General features: G+C 37.2%; 1 protein-coding gene across 6 annotated transcripts in view; it reads left to right on the top strand.

The window, feature by feature from the left end:
* The window catches only part of PLEKHA5 (pleckstrin homology domain containing A5), a 233,205-nt gene that overhangs the window by 179,442 nt on the left and 39,436 nt on the right, over positions 1 to 14,327 (top strand). The window contains exons 14-15 of one of the 6 annotated variants that reach the window (XM_061204779.1): positions 261 to 314; positions 13,283 to 13,363. The exons of the other annotated variants lie outside the window; for them this stretch is intronic. Coding sequence (XP_061060762.1) covers positions 261 to 314; positions 13,283 to 13,363 — 135 coding nt within the window. The remainder of the gene's footprint in view (positions 1 to 260; positions 315 to 13,282; positions 13,364 to 14,327) is intronic. 6 annotated transcript variants of the gene reach the window in all.

The following is a 14,327-nucleotide window of genomic DNA, read 5'->3' as shown; positions in this document are numbered from 1 at the left end:
CCATTTGAAGGATTTTTCTGCTTCATGTTTCAGCTTATATGCATGTCTACTTAATTTCTTACAAAACTAAGTGTAATTTATAATCATTGTATGCATCATCTGTGCCGTTTACAGGGGAGCATGTGTGTGGAAGTTGTTGTGTGCTGTGGTATAATATAGGTTGTGACAAACTACCTGTTTTCCCTGTTTCAAAATTGACCTTTTCATGAATTCCGCACCCTCTTTCTCTGTCCCTTTGTACCTTGATTGATGCCTACTAGAATGAAATCCTTTCACATCACCTTCAAAGGAACACCATGTATTTGGATCATCAGGTGGGCCTTGAAGAATTTTTCTTACTTATCATACCTTATGTTTTAATGTTTTCAATGTAGTACAATTTTCGGACTACTCAGATATTTCAGTCATTTTGCGTTAATAGTGTGACTTTTACAAGTGGCAGACTAAGAGACCCCTCACCAGGGGAATTCAGGAATACCAGAATAAGCAGGTTAGAAAGGACAGTTGTGGAGATGAGGTGGGATAACAAACGCCAGGTCTCCGGAAATCGAGAGCCTGGATTCTCTAGATTTCTTTTTTCTTATCCCAAGAATACTTGTACTTATTGGCTTGTACCAGCTTGGAGGTGACCTAATTAAAGAAACAGGCACCCAGCTGTGAATGCCTTGTTGAAGGCCAGGAGGAGGTGGGTGTGGTGCTGTCTGTATTCCCAAAGGGGAGGTTAACGATGGGTGAAATGTGCGACGAAGATATTTTGTAATTGTTCGCCACCTGCTCCCAGTGTTTGGTGTTTGCTAAGGTCAGTGTTACAGTGGCCTGCAGTTGTTCGCGTTCTCTCAGTGGCAGTGAGCGTGGTTGGTTAGGGTAAATGTTGAAAAGTGAGTGGAAGTTGACTCACTGACGCTCCTAAATGTTGGCGTTTATGAACTTCCCTGTTAGTATTTAATTTTAATTTGTTGAGGATTTTTTATATGTTCTTAAACATAAAATTTCTTCTAGTGAATGCTTTCTTTGTGCATATAAATTAAGCTAGAATTTGCTTTAGCTTGTTTTCAAAACGTCCAAACTTGAATATTTTATCAAATGAAAGAGGTTACTGCGGAAAATGCTGTAAGACAGTATTTACATATTTATATTTGCCCTGTTTGAAACAAAATAATAATGTACTGCTTTAAATTAGTTCTATTTAAAGAGGGATTTTGCGTTAGGATAACCCTTGAAAAGATGTTCAATCGTTTTTCTTTTAATTTTTAAAAGAAATATGCTTTTGTTAATTTGTCATTTATTTTCCCACAAAATGTTTTCATCATAGTTTTGCCTATTGGAATGCTTTAGAAATCAGCATTTCATGAATCCAAAGTCTAGTCTTCACTTCAGAGACTGGTGCTATTAAATTTAACCACAGTGTACATTATACAATCTAATAAAGACATGTTTGCCAACAAAATAGTAAGATAAGCCGTCCCTCAAAATTCCACACTGCCAGAAGGCTTCTAAGATACATGGGGAATAACTTTCTTAAAAGCACCTCTGTCTATAAAGCTAGAGATCGTTCTGACAAACAATGGGATATTACAAAAATTAGGGTTAAAAACAACGATATGAATGTGACTCTGAAGTTATCTAGAATCTCTGGAAATAAACTTAGTGGTTTATTAATTTATTGTTAATTTACTGCTCACCTCAACAAATCAAAACTGGCATTGCAGACACATAGAACTTGAGCAGCTCTTGGGAAAGGACAGGTAAATGTATCGAAAAGACCACCATTTGCTAAGATGATGCCTCTCCTCACCTCCCTTTCCCGGATTGAGCTGTTTCTTCCCTTGGCCTTAGTGGCCCAGATCCAGTTGAGGCTTCTGTGCCCGTCCTTTGCTCCCTTGGCAAGGTGACTTCTACAATCTCAACTTTTAGGCGACGCACTAAGGAGTGCCGCTCTAGAAGGTGGAAAAGGCCAGGAAATGGGATCTCCCCTAGAGCCTCTGAAGGGAACATGGCCCTGCCCACACTTTGGTTTTGGCCCATTGAGATGATTTCAGACTTCTAGCCTCCAGAAGTATAAGAGAATAAATGTGTGTTGTCTTTTAATTAATTAATTAATTAATTAAAATAAAAATCTCAACTTTGTATCGATCCTCTCTGTTCTGTCAACATGTCAGCAGAGCTTTTCCAGTAACTCACCTTTTTCTTACATGAGATCCCAAAATAGTTATATTATTCCACTTTAAAAATTTTGTGATAATGAGAATTGTAGAATTTGATTGTTTAAATGATGATTTGCATTGAAATAAGACTATTTCTGATGGCAAAAATTGGACCATTTTTAGATAATAGACAGTGCATAAAAAACATCGTGAGGGCTTTGCCCAGAAACTCAGATATGCCTAAATGTGTACATCCTTAAGGTTTCCTAAAGAAAAATCTCTCTTTAAATAAATCGAAAAATTTTATGGTTTCAAATAATTGCATTTAATATAAATGAAATATTTACCTTTGAACTGTCCTGTATTTTACATCAGTAGTAAGGTTATTAAGTTATGTAGAAAGAATTCTTGGTAATTTTGAATTTTAATGAAATTTTTCACTCAGCTCAAACATTTCCAGCTTTTAATCTTGTTACTGCCAGTAGCCGATTCTAGGTGACCAGGTGTATTTTTATGGGCATTATTGGTTGCCTGGGTTTATAAACTGATTCACGAGTTTTATGTAATTATAAATTTGAAAGTAGATTTTAAAACCTGAAAGTCAGAGGCTCTGGTCACATTTTATAGACTGTATATCATACCAAGAGAACATGTACTAATTGATACTCTTTCAACACTTATTCTGCTTGCTCAAATAAATCATCAGAATAACCTAAGGCCAATTTTTAATGGATTTTAAATTCTCTTAATCCCTATCACTATTCATGAACAATAGAACCAAACGGTAGTCTCTGAGTTACTTCAGAGGTAAATTCATCTCTGATATTATAACAAATAAAAAATAAAAATGCCTTGTCTGAAATGCTGAAGATTTACATATTATACAGTCAATCGAAAACTCTTGACTTCTGGTGCCATATCACCATCATGAGGACAAGTCATGTACTGAAGTGTTTTTAAAAATAACAAAAGCTATACTAATTATATGGTAGAATTTTCTTCTGCTTTTTGTTTTACTCTGAAGTACGCTATTACAGTTTGTTTATGTTTTTACAGCCCAGGTAGTAGACTATTCAACGTCTACATTTCTTAAGATGAGCCTAGGTTTGTCATTTTTATGAATTTTAAGATAAAGCCCCAAAGTATAATCTGTGAAAATAAAATAATCCTAACTGGGTACTTTATGAACCTCATCCAGGTTCTATTTCGAAAATGAATAAATACATAATATATCAGTAACTCATTTTCTTCTCATTTAGCTTAGTCATCATTGAACGTTAGAGAAGCTTTTGGGTACCGTTTAAGTGAAACTTGGAAATTTCATCCTACAGTATACCTCTGGAATGGATTTGACATTGTCTTTTCCCTCGTTCATTCCTCTACTGCCAGAATATAGGAGAGGGGAGAAAGGCCGTAAGTGCAATCTTGCAGTGACCCTGTACTTGCCAGGAAGTTGGAGTAAATTCGAGATTATCAGCAGTTGTAAGGGCATCTCCTCCTGAAGCATGGAGTGTCCTGTTGCCATTCTTTGACGGTGAGGGAAAGGAGACTGTCTTGATATATTTTCTTTTTTTCTCAGAACAGGGCAAGATTGAGCATGAGTTTTAGAGCTATATGACCCTGCTGAACATGTATTTGATGACTAGGAGTTCCTAATATTTCATGGAGCCACGTGCAAATCATCTGTTTGAAGCCGGCGTAACAGGTCCCCATAGAAGCTGACTGTTATCAACCGCCTGCTGTTCAACCGGGGCATATATATCCACTTCAGCAGGTCTAACATGGCGAGCAGGGACTTCATTTTCTTACTCTTGTCCCTTACGAGGATTTCCTCCGGTGTCTAGTTCTCGGCTCCTGTAGTCTGGACCAGGACTGGTTGTATTGAGCAAAGGAAAGAAGCTGGGATCCTAGAAACTAGAGCAGGAGCTGAGGAGAGGGAACTAGGCAAGGCCTCTGTGGATGAAGAGGTGGAACAGGGGCTGGAGCTTCTTCGATCAGTCGTAAAGGGAGGATTAATAGGATTGGGGAGATTAGGCCGTGTTCCCATCCCTTCATCCATTCTTCTTCCCGCCATTTGTTTCTTTCTTCCTCACTTGCTTTTTCTTTCTCTTTCTGTTAGTGATTGAAGAGCAGTTATGGGGGAATTTCTGCCAGCTTTCCATGTAGGCCATGGTAAGAGAAAATGAGATGCTTAAGAACTGAGATGAAGAAATATGTAGGTAGGGATGGACAGAAGGATCTAGAGACTTGCAGCAGCCCTTCAGAGGCCTTTTGCAAGCACGCTGCCCCCTGGTGGGTAATCTTGAGCATATGCCAGCCCTCCTCTCCCTCTTACCTCCTCCTCCTCCCCCCAGCCACCAGTATGATTAAACAGTCCAGTAGCCAGCCTCCCCGTTACAGAAAACCTGATACAATAAATGGAGTTTGACTCCTACACTTGTGAGCTTTGCTTGTGCTGGTACTGCAGCAGATATTTTTTCATTTTTTAAACATAAAATGGTAACATCGAATGTGCTTTCACAAATGGCCCTTAAAATTATGACATTCTGCCTTTACCCCTGTCCCTTCAAGCGTCACTGTAGTTAACTGCATCAGAAACAGCTGCATGAGAACGGGAAAGGAAGGGACATCCCTCAGTCAGTCACACCTGTGTTGGGGATTGCCAAAAGTTCTTTGTGAAAAGAATATGACTCTGCTACGATCATTTTATGAAATTCATTTGCCCCTACCCAGCTGGAGCTGTCTCCCCCCCCCACCCCCAGCATGGAACATACCTAAGTCATTTCTGAATTTAGCATCAAATGGTATATTCTTTAACACCAGATGGCTAAAGGACCTTATCCTCAAATTTTCATGGAAAAGCTGGAAGTTTCTCATAACAAACCAGTTTGCCATAGTACAAGAAAGGAAAAATACAGCTCAAGCATACCTGTGGTGTTCTTGTTGCATGAAAATGTTGAAGGTTAGCAAGTCAATAGCTCAATCCTTCTTATATCAGCACATTTTTTTAAAGTATGAGCAAACGCTTGTGAGGAGGATGAGAGTCATTTTTGATCATACTAACCTCTAAAACATCTTCAAGAGTAAGCTGAAGTTTCTGATTTGCAAAAGTTTTGTAGTAGCATTCAGGTTTTATAATGTAATTCTTTTATAAAGATTAATATTTTATTAGCCGTGCGCTAAAACTGCTAGTGACTTTTGGAAGAATTCTGATATTCTATTAATATTACTGGTTGCTGTGGACATTGCTCATCAGCATGCTTTCTGTATCCTTTCAAGAAACCACAATGTAAAAACAGGAACTCTGACCACTTTTAAACATACTTACGCCAAGGGAAATGCAAAAAGGAACAGTTAACTGGGTGTATGTAATTGGTACTGAAACCATTCAAGGTAAAAATCTCAGTACTTTCTTGCCTTTTGTTCTTTGTGTTCATGAAAGACAGCTTCCCTATAAGGGAAGAAATGCTAACAAGATGATTGAAAAGATTCTTGATGGCTTTCATTGTTGTCCATTCAGCAACCTCATTCTATTGGGCTATTAAGCAAGATCCCATTTTCTCTAATATTTGAAGGGGTCCTAGAGCTTCTATTTTTAGGGATGACTGAGAGCTACAGGAGGTAATGTTTCTAGGGGATATAGAAAAGGCATTTGAAAAAAGCAAACTAAGGAAACTGGAAAATTGAAAGAATATTATTTAACACTTACTAACCCAAACTAGTTACCTAGTGTAGAATATCTGTATTTTCTTTTGCCGTGCTATTCAGAGCATTCCTCTCTCTCTCTCTCTCTCTCTCTCTCTCTCTCTCTCTCTGTCTCTCACACACCATTCCTCCTTTTTTCTTTTTCTGTCTCTCCCTTCCTCTGCATATTTGATCATAGAAGTGGGAGAGGGAGATGACACTGAGAAAATTCTTAATCAGGATATGACATCATAATGGCAGAATATAAAGAAATGGACAGTGGGTAGATTAGAATTTAGAAAGTGGAAAGATTTAATACATGTGTGTCAATACTCTGATCTCTCGGCCTATCGGATGCTTACCCATTATTATCATGGTTCTCCTGTTTCTTACCAGTGATTCACCTGGCCCTTCTTGATAACTGTTTTCACCCCTCTCAACCCTAACTGGGGAAGTGCCCTGTTTCTTGGTGTTCGCTCATCTGAACATTCATCGACTCATTATTTTACTAGTTGTCTCTTTGTTACTTTTCATCTCTAGCCCCTGGGTTTCTCCCAGAAAGCAGAGCCTGTGATGTGGGCTTCCTTGATGTGGGCTTGTTTGCAGGAAGTTTACTTTAGGAAGTGATTCCAAGGTACAGGAGTACAGAGAGTGAGACTATATACTATCAACTGCCATAGGCAACTGGGGCCTCATCTGATACTTGTTGACAAACAAATAGAAACCCAGCTGAACTAGAGAAGAGTACTCACGCCCGTCTTCCACTGACCAAGGGTTGTCCCTTGAGACTAACTCTCTAGCACACTGAGGTTATGCATACATGAGCACCCAGTGGGTGCCCATACACCCAGCAAGACCTGAAACCGAAGATGTGGAGAGGGGCACAAAAGGCATCTAAAACACCTCTCTCTGCAGTTTCTGTTACGTAGTTATAGTTGCTCACGGAGATCTCCATTTGGAAGTTCTGCCTTCAGTACATCTCCAGCGTGTCCAAAATTAAGGTTGTTATCTGATCCCTCAATTCCCTGACCAAAAAACTGAAAGCAGAAGTGGTTCAAAATATTGGTCACCTTTAACCCCATTGATGTAACAGACATTTATTGAACACATCATCCTTGGGGAAGAGCTTGATGGACTTTGAGAAGGATTAGGACCTTTCTTTAGCTGTTTGCTTAGACCTAGAACATAAAGTGGGAAAAGAGGAAAGTCTCCTCCAGCTGTGGCTCGGACAGCCTCTCACAGCCTGGTGGATGAAAAGAAAAACAACCGGCAGGCTACCTGGAAGGACCCCCAATGTGATGGTCCTTGGTACCCTGCCTGCTGTTCAACCACTCTGAGTGAGGAGAGTCTACAAATTTATGAAAATGGCAGAATTAAGTCATCCAGCCTCCTGGAGTTGTATTACGTTCTCCTAATATTTCATGTGCCCAACACCAACTCATGTTAAAGCTAACAATACCTTGAAACTGGAGTTAAAAGTACTTTCAAAAAACACTTTTACTGAAAACAGGAAAATCATGGAATTCTATAGAACCATCCGAACAGATTTTACTTTAGCTGATACATAATATCTGCATGGTGTTTAGTCAGGATCATAGAAGCCACCAAAACACCTTCCACGTACTAGCTCCTTGTTACCATTTAGTCAACAAATCCTGGCAGTACTCAAAGCGCCTGCCACATTGTCTTTCGACTAACTCAGGAAACTTCAAACTCCCGGTTGCCTACAAAATAAAGTCTCTTTTTCGTTTGTCACTCAAGCCCTCATTTCATCACCACCACCCCCTACCAACCTGTGAAATACTTCCTCCCCCATAAACCCTTTTCTCCAGCCAGCACCTCATCATTTCTCAGATACTACAGAAGCACCCCCATTCTCTACAATGTGCACCTGCCCAGCGTCTGTCCATCCTAATAGCTTAAGTATCACTTCACAGTTTTCAAAGTGCTGTTATATACCGTGTCCCATCTGCTTCTAATACTTGCCTCTGCAGCATGTGGCCAGTTACTTTTATCCCCAGTCACGTTGAATGACTTGTCCAAAATCACAAAGCTAGGATGAATACCTTGTATTAATGAATTTTCTTTCTTTTTTTTAAAAAAAAAATCTATTCTTCCTTCAAAATCAAGAGTTGTTCTTGTACTTATAGAATAGTTCTATTTCAGGTTGCTGATCTTTGTTACCTGAAGAATATCAGCTCTTGGTTATATAACTGGCTATTCTTCTATCTAACAAGATAGGAAAATGAAAATGAAATTTCCCCACCCCTCCTAAAATGCATAATACTTACACAGTTCCACAGTTTATTTACAAAAGCAGATATTTTTATAAGCCAATTATTGTGGCTTTTGTTTGCTTCTGTCTTATTTTAATGTATTTTTTCAGAAAGTTCATTCAGCTGAGATTTATGGAGCTCAGTGTCAGGCAGGATGTTAGAGCTTGCAAAGTAGAATTGTAAATGATTTTCAAAGCTCAGGAAGGAAATAAAGTTAAGCATAAATGCCAAAGTCATTTCTGGGATCAACCTAAGGATGTGATTATGTAGTTAAAACATAAGCTGATAAATCTTTGAATTAATGGTACGAATTCTGCTACTAAGTGCCAATTTTAACTCAGTAAGAATATATTTGCTATTAATAAAACCCAGATCCTGTACCTAGAAGATATTTTACTTTTGATTTAAAGCTCAAATATATTTTTCTAGTAGATTTACCCATTGGCCAGAACAAATACTTTTTTTTAGCTAACAGAGATGTAAGATTTTCACTTTGGGAATGTTTTGTCCCTTTAAAATAGTATTGTTTTATGGTATCGTTTTACAAAATGCTTGCAAAGAAGAGAAATATATGACCATTTCAAACACAATATTTATTTATTTCCACAATAAAGCATTTTTACAAAATGGATTTTGAGCTTTTTTAATATTTTCAGTTGCCTGTGGATGCCAGGAATAAAGATGGTGGCATCAGATAATACATTACTTAAAGTTAAAGGAGCAATTGTTTAAAAAAAAAAACAGTCATTAATCAAGGAAAACAGATTTAAGCCACTGAAGTAAAAATCAGATCTATAAAATGTATCCTGTAGCCAAAAGGATTTTAATTTTTTTAAAAATTCTTGAGACTCGTAGGTGAAAAAGGATGAAACTCACGGTAAATAAATTATATATGTAAATTATTTGGAAAGATATTAGCCTAGACCTTAAAAGTTTACTTCAAAATATACCACAGGTATATACCTCAAAATGGTGGCTTAAAAAATTCAGCAATTTAAATAAGTTTGTGTGTAGAGATTACCCTCCTTTTGTTCTGCTGGATTAGGGGTATTTTCATATTTCTTAATAAATGGACCTTATTCCTGAAGCCAGTACTTACAGCATCAGTCAGTCTAGAAATGCTCTTTTTTTTTTTTTCCTTCTTTTCTTTTAAGGAAATGTCAGATACATTTGACTTCTGTGTTAGTGTCGCAATTTGTTTTTTCTTTTTCTTTCTTTGTTTTTAATCTGTCTTTCTCCCTTGAAGAAAAAGAGGATATGTTGTATGGTCTAGCTACATCATTTAAAGTACCATTGATTTTTCTGAATACATATGATAGTAATACTTTCCCAAAGTTTTACCTTTAGAAACCATATATAGCATAGAAGAGTTTGTTCTGATTGCTTTAAAATTTCCAAAGAAATAGACCTCCATACTTTGCCCCATCGGCTATAAAGAGACTTATTTACATTCTTCTATTTAAAAAGTCACTTCAGATTTTCCTGCTTCCTGTTAAACAATGCCTGGTTTCTATAGGTAGTCATACCCTTCAATCTCAGGTTCTCGGACTTTCAGAAGTGCCTGGAATGAGAGTGGAAGGCATTTACATTGTCATTATCCAAATGACCTGTTTACAAAGGCCCCTGCATTCCTCACAGCTTCACCCTGGGCATGTCAAATTCTTTAGCCTTTTATTTTTGCCACACATCTTAAAAGTTTATTGATCTAGACACAGGAGGACATTCTTGAGAGATGGATTCTTCAGTGATTAGGCTATCAGGGTTTTTGGCTATTGTTAAGACAGATTCCCAACTTAAAAATTCTTTTTCTAAGATGTCTTTAAGAACTCAGGAAAAATCCATTTTCCATTTAAATGGAAAATGACAGCACAGAAATGGGTTATCAGTGAAGGACAAAAGCTCTGTAGGGTGGATAGAAATCATCCAGACTTCTTGCCCCCGCCCCCAAAAGAGGGAGGAAGCTCAGACTCGCAGAATTCAGACTCATTTACTAGACAGAGCTTGAGCAGATGTTTTCCCTTATGGGAATGAGATCCAAATCTAGGGGGAAATTATACTTAACTTTACTGGTCTAGAATTTCTAGACTTACAATCCAGTATAATAGCCACTAGCCATATGTGGCTACTTAAGTTAGTTACACTTTTATAAAAATAAGATTCATTTTCTCCGTCACACTGGCCACATTTCAGGGGCTGAGGAGTCATTGGTGTGGCATGTTGGACGACACTAATGGAGAACATTTCCATCATCATAGAAAGTTCTATTGGACAATGCTATTCTAGATGAATCATTATGTAAACTTTTCAAAGAGCAGTTAAGGGACTTCCCTGGCGGTCCAGTGGTTAGGACTCTGCACTTCAACTGCAGGAGGCTCGGGTTTGATCCCTGGTCGGGGAACTAGGATCCCGCATGCCGCGCGGCCAAATAAATAAATAGCAATTAAGCCACTTCTTATACCTAAAGGGGGGTTGGGAAATTAATCTTCCCAAGGGTAAACTATATGAATGATTGTCCTGGCTTTGCTCACTGCTAGTCTTTCTCCTTCCCGCCCCTCCCCCTAAAAATTATTCTGGAGCATTTATCTCATGACTTATAATATCCTGTTCCTTCTGCATTCCTAGCTGGTCCAATTTCTGTAGAGATAGAGACTTTGAAACGGATATTAGAAGTTGCTAGGATAATAGAACAACTGGCAACTGGAAATTGGATTCATAGTGATACCCCGGCCCCCCACCCTGTGATTCTGCTGAGTCCACTAATATTATTAATAAGGAGATTCAGTTGATTTTTTAAGGGGGTTAAGTCTCTTGATGCTGTATTTCATACAAAGACAAGACTATTTTAGTCTACATGCAATATACTTGTGTTTAGATCATTAGTTTGAAATTTTTCATCTTTTGATAGTTGCACAGGTATCCTGACCAACATTTAGTACCAACTCATCAAGACCTTGAAGAATTCCTTAATGGTGATGGTTGAATTGGTCCTCAATGACTTAAATTAGTGCCAGGGTAGGACCATTGTTCTCAAGCCTGATTTCCTGTCAGACCTACCAGCGGATCTTTAGAAAGACAAAAACAAAGTACAATTCTCAAGGCTGTCTGCCCGCCAGCCCCCAGTGAGAATTGCCAGAGCCCACTCAACCCTGCCTGTTTTGGAAACTCCACAGGTGATTTATTTTTTCTCCTCAGTCAGGTTTGAGAACTACTGAGATAAGTAATGACAAGGAACGCCAAAGAAAGAGGAGATGTCTGCAGGTGTTTTTGAAACATAAAACACTATCTTAGTGCTTTCTAACCTCCTTCCTATATGGCCCACATAGAAAAGTGACAGTAGGTGTGCTCACCTTGACAGAAACTTGAGGCCGTGCTGTTGGGAGCATGTCAGGCCCTCTGAGGACTGAGGTGGTCCCCAACTCCAGACATCTGGAACCCTTTCCCAGCCCGCAGGTGTCAGTTGGGAAGTTCCGCTCAAGATCCTACCAACTATGGTGTGGTTGCATAGAATTGTGTTGAATAAGTTTTTTGGTGATGGGTTTTTAAATCAAGGTATTTCTAACAGTAACATCAAAGGATGCTCTGTATTCATACTAGCCCCAACGTACCTCAAACCTCAGAAAGAGGCTAGAGTTAAGTATCTCATTTTCTAGGTGGTTTTTGTAAACATTTGGACTTACAAATTTCAAGTAAAAATATGTGTTTTTGTTGTAAACAGAAATATATTGGCATTGCCTAAGTGTATTTCCAAGATATTTCCACTTAGGTTTTCTTATTTATTGCTGAAGTTAATTATGAAAATAGTGTCATCCCCAATTCATACATTCTCATTTTTATTATTATAAAATAGTGGACCTTTTATAATAGCTTTATAATTTAGCAATTAATTGGAAACTAAACCTGTATTACCGTTTAGTTCAAAGAAGGAATTAAAGCAGGAAGCAAAGCATTTAACTCATTTTCAAGTAAATTATTAAACATCCCCCAAGTACTAATTAGTCTTTCTCTTATACTCTTTACTAATAAGTAAATATGTAGATTTAGAAACAAATTACTTACCTTGAATAAAACTTTTTAAAAGTAGATTAAACCAGTCACAGGAGGTTTCTCATTTAACAACCAAAACAGGTATTATTGACATGAAACATTGGTAACTAGACTGAAAATAAAATTGTCTAGGTATACAGTTTTCAAGATTTAATTTTTACTTATGCATTTAATCTTAATATTAGTAAATTTTTGTTGCAGATTTAGCTAAATCAGTAAAGTAGCATTTGTTAACCATGATAGAAATGCTTATTTTCTATAATATGGGGGATGAAAATTATATAAACTAAGTGTTACAAATTGCAATTATAAACAGACTTGTCTGCTTACAAACGGTACAAACTTTGTTGGCCTTTTACCATATATATATATAAAATTGTCTTTTGAATGCTTTAATTCTTGAGCCCAGAGCCTGCTAAAATAAATATTTTTCTAGAGGCAGTAATTAAGTACAACATAGCTGGAAATGTGAAACATGGTTTCAGCGTTTTAAGGAGCTAGGGAGATTCACTGAGTCTTTGCTGAATAAATTTTAGTTTGCATGTCTTTGAAATCATTCTACATGCAGTGTTATACTTTGAGAAAATCCAAAATAGAGTATATATAAATGTCTATCAAGATTAATAAAATGTGTGATTGTCTAAGTGACAGGATATGTTATTATATTATTTGTAGAGAACTAAAATTTTTCTGAATAACCTTATAAAGAACTGAATATCATTTTAAGCTTTTTTTTTTTTTACTATATAAGTAATTGATTAAGTCATGCCATTTTTCTCCTTTTAAGTTCATAGGTTGTCGCCCTTTAGTTTATCCCTTGAATCTTGATGCTTTTGTAATCTATTCTAGTATATATAGGAATATTCATTAATGGACAATATTGGTTATATTTATAAAGTAAAACCTTTATTGCAATTAGTAAGCTTTTTTATAACCTTGGAAGTATTTTACAGCATTTAATACTTGTTTGAAATGGTTTATATTAAGTTGATTCTATGCAACCTTGGGATAATATGTAAACAACTGCACTGTTAGGAAGATATTAAAGTAGAGGCTATATTTACAGTGTCGTCTTTCAAATCTAGCTATGCTGTAAACTGATGTTTGCTGTATGCTCCTCCTGATTTGAAATAGATGAAAGAAAATGAACCTATTATCACCATGGTTCACACAATGATTGAGAACTCGGCGCTAAGACCCCAACTGTACCAGCAAGTAAGGTCTTGGACAGTGAATGACACTGCTTTATCATCTGCAGAATCCCTCAGTGACAGTTTTGGTTTATCCTCAGAGTTACTCATAACATTCGTCTTTTTCTTATTCCATTTTTTTGTTTCTGTCTTTTTGGAAAAAAACACAATTCATCCGTGCTTTTCAAGATGCTGCAGTTCTTAGCATGGCTTTGCTGAACATTTTGCTGTTGAATATCAAGTGTGCCATTTTCCTGAAGTTTTTGTGCAGAGTATTTGATTGATATGTACTTGGAGGTCTGCAGTACACTAGCAAAATTTTTACTAACTTGCCATTAATTTTGATTAACTCTAAAAGCACAACTGATTTTTAGGGAAAACTTAAAAAAAAATTTTTTTTTCCTTTCAGGGGCCGCCTCCCTACCCCACCCCACCCCAATGTTTTAGGAATAGATTATATTTGTATGGGAGTTATTTAAAGGTTGTTTCTGTACTGTGGTATGGTAAAAACTAAAGATAGCCATTTCTTACCATACTGGGAGTATCTTCTCCATGTATTCTTTTCCCTCTTATGTAGTAGTCATCATGATCATCATATCTTACCCCATTCTTTCCCCTAACTCAAAATATGTGCCATGGAGTTGGCTGGCTTTAATTTAGGACCTTGGTAATCTGCAGATCTGCAAAAGAAGTCATGTTATACATTCCTATCCAGTTTTTTTGTATTTCATGGTCTAAATGTTCTTAGCTGTGTGTTTTGCAACATCAGCTTCTTCCACTTCAACCCCCTCAAATTACTGTGGCCTACGACCTGTTACAATATTTTAAAAATCATACAGAGGGAGAAAATTAACTAACATGAAAAATGAATATATATTTTGATTAAAATATGTAAAAGCACCTGGTAAAAAGAAGCACCTTGAGCTCGCACTGTCTTTAAAGGCCTCTGGTTTGCATCGGGCGCCTTGAGGGTCTGCATCATGGGCCTT

Source organism: Eubalaena glacialis, chromosome 11 (genome assembly GCF_028564815.1).
Source record: "Eubalaena glacialis isolate mEubGla1 chromosome 11, mEubGla1.1.hap2.+ XY, whole genome shotgun sequence".
Taxonomy (NCBI): Eukaryota; Metazoa; Chordata; class Mammalia; order Artiodactyla; family Balaenidae; genus Eubalaena; species Eubalaena glacialis.
Note: the sequence above shows the minus strand (reverse complement) of the source record. Positions and strands in the feature narration are given on the sequence as shown.